Source organism: Telopea speciosissima, unplaced genomic scaffold (genome assembly GCF_018873765.1).
Source record: "Telopea speciosissima isolate NSW1024214 ecotype Mountain lineage unplaced genomic scaffold, Tspe_v1 Tspe_v1.1244, whole genome shotgun sequence".
In the NCBI taxonomy this organism is placed as follows: Eukaryota; Viridiplantae; Streptophyta; class Magnoliopsida; order Proteales; family Proteaceae; genus Telopea; species Telopea speciosissima.
Genome location: NW_025318580.1, coordinates 1 through 2,248, shown reverse-complemented (window position 1 = coordinate 2,248; position 2,248 = coordinate 1). Strand labels below are relative to the sequence as shown.

At 36.7% G+C, this 2,248-nt stretch overlaps 1 protein-coding gene across 1 annotated transcript; it reads right to left on the bottom strand.

The window, feature by feature from the left end:
* Positions 1–5: 5 nt before the first annotated feature.
* On the bottom strand, positions 6–2,061 carry LOC122648468 (GDSL esterase/lipase At5g45670-like; the record flags this gene model as incomplete). The annotated part of the gene is made up of 4 exons (XM_043841671.1): positions 1,577–2,061; positions 1,291–1,415; positions 412–657; positions 6–296 (listed from the first exon to the last, which is right to left on the bottom strand). Coding segments are annotated over exons 1-4 (921 nt in total), but the record flags the coding sequence as incomplete, so codon positions are not given.
* Positions 2,062–2,248: the final 187 nt, after the last annotated feature.

Sequence of the window (2,248 nt, the reverse complement as noted above, 5' to 3'; positions counted from 1 at the left end):
AAGACCAAATAAAAGCAATAACTGAGTAAGGATTGTCTACCATAAGATTTAGCATTCTGAAAAATATCACTGAAAATCCCATATGCATTCACAAATATAAACATTGCATCCTGCAGATCATTGTTGAGCTCATCCACAAGATTTTTAAGTCTTTCATTGAATATCTGGTTTGCACGGTTAATTCTCTCATCACATGCTGAATCATTGAGATTATTACGAGAAATTTCATATGGGGTGCAACCTATAGGACCAATTCCTATCAGAGCCACCTTCCTTCCTCCATAATCATACAAAGTCTATAATAATCAAGAAACAATAGAAAAAATTAAATCTCTCTTCTTAGTAATTAAACATAATAAAATTTTAAAGAAAGGATCATATATAGTTAAGCTAATTAAAGATGTTACCAACCTTGAGTTGCTGAGAATATTGTTCAATAAGAACATTGGCATATTGGTCTGGTGTGTAATGCCAACTTGTCTTATAAATCAAAGGCATGAAGTAGTTGTTAAGGTAGTCATTGCTACCCATTCCAACCATATAGATGCACTTGTGTAGATGGTTGGTTGCTGCATCAATATCCCCAAATATGTTTACCACTTGAGCAATGGCAGATTGATGATTCTTTAACTGTTCATCCATGCTAATGCAAGCACCCTGTGACAATGAGAAACTCAAATCAAAGAATGATAAAAGCAACTTTAGTTAGTTAAGGGGTGCTTCTTGTTGTCACCAAGTAGGTGAATTAAGAAGTTGTGATTTTATTTTTTTGTCCCTTGTCTTATTCCAAAAAATTATTAAAGACAATGGTAAAAAGGGATTTCCAATACAAGTTTAAAGTGACTTTTCATTATGAGTTGTCACTGTCATCGGTGAAATGATAAAATTTACCATCATTGAAAAAAAGAAAGGGATTTTTACCAAAAAAAAAAGAAAAAGAAAGGGATAGAGAACCCTAACCGTCCCTCTAGGGCTTGCACATGTGCGGTGGCCAATGAAAGTGTATGTGCAGGTATCATTGGGGGCAGGATTTCCACCTTTTCATGGGGATGGGGTGGTCATTTCACATTCTCATGAGTCTAGGTGCAGGGGCTACAGGGGCAGTTAACGTGATTTTTTCCAAAAAAAAAACAAAAAAACAGAAAAAAAAAGGTGTGTCATTCTAAAAGGGCAAAAAAAGTAAAAATTGCAAATCTTATTGTAACCAACCTTGGGGACAAGATTTTCCTAAATTAAAAAGGGGGCGAGGGGGGGAGGGGGGGAGGGGGGGGGGGGGATGAAGATAATTACATATTGCCTCCCAGTCTCAACCCTTATTCCAGCTGCCCCGGATGCGTAATTGGCTCCTCCGAGTAGAACTTCACCTCTTGCAGTTGCATAGGGTGGAATGAAATCAATAAAACCCAAGAGTTGAGCTGCAATTGAGAAATCTTTTCAGTTTTGCATGATTTCAGCTATGAATCAAAGTCAAAATATGATGTCTAATTCCATCAAAGAAATGTTAATTCTCGAAGTTAAACTGGTTGATGTTATTTAGTCACATTCACATGATACAAGGAGCAAAAGGGAAGCTCACCGATGATATCACCAGCATTTTTTCCATTGCAAAACCTTCCAGTTGGTCCATCAGGAAAATCTATTCCATAAGGCCTGTAGTTTGTTTTAGCTAAAGAAGCAATGGCATTGTTGTTGCCATTGTCAAGCAGTGAATCACCAAAGAGGAACAAACAGGGAACTTGAGGCTCTGCTTGCACCCTTGAGACACTAATCACTGAGTTTGACAATATTAACAGCATAGGGATGACATATATTTTCTTGAACAGAGAAAGAGCCATGAAACTGGAGTGAAAAAAAGGAAGAAATAATATGAGAATGATAGAGATCAAACTCTAAAGCCAAGGAGAGAAATATCTAGATCTAGGGGTGAAACTACTTTACAAGTACCCATATAAATACATTGTAGAGCAAAGAAATTACCACCATATCTCATGAATTCAAGAAGAGAATCCGACATTTAAATGACCTTTAAATGATGTGGAAAATTAGCTGCTAGTAACACAGAGAGAGAGAGAGTCACATATTACTATAATTAAGAAGCTAGCAAAAGTCTTATCAACACTTCCTCAACATAAAATAAAAGGAAAATTTCACGGACACCCCCTGTGGAGAGAGGGAGAGAGAGAGAGAGAGAGAATCACATATTACTATAATTAAGAAGCTAGCAAAAGTCTTGTCAACACTTCCTCAC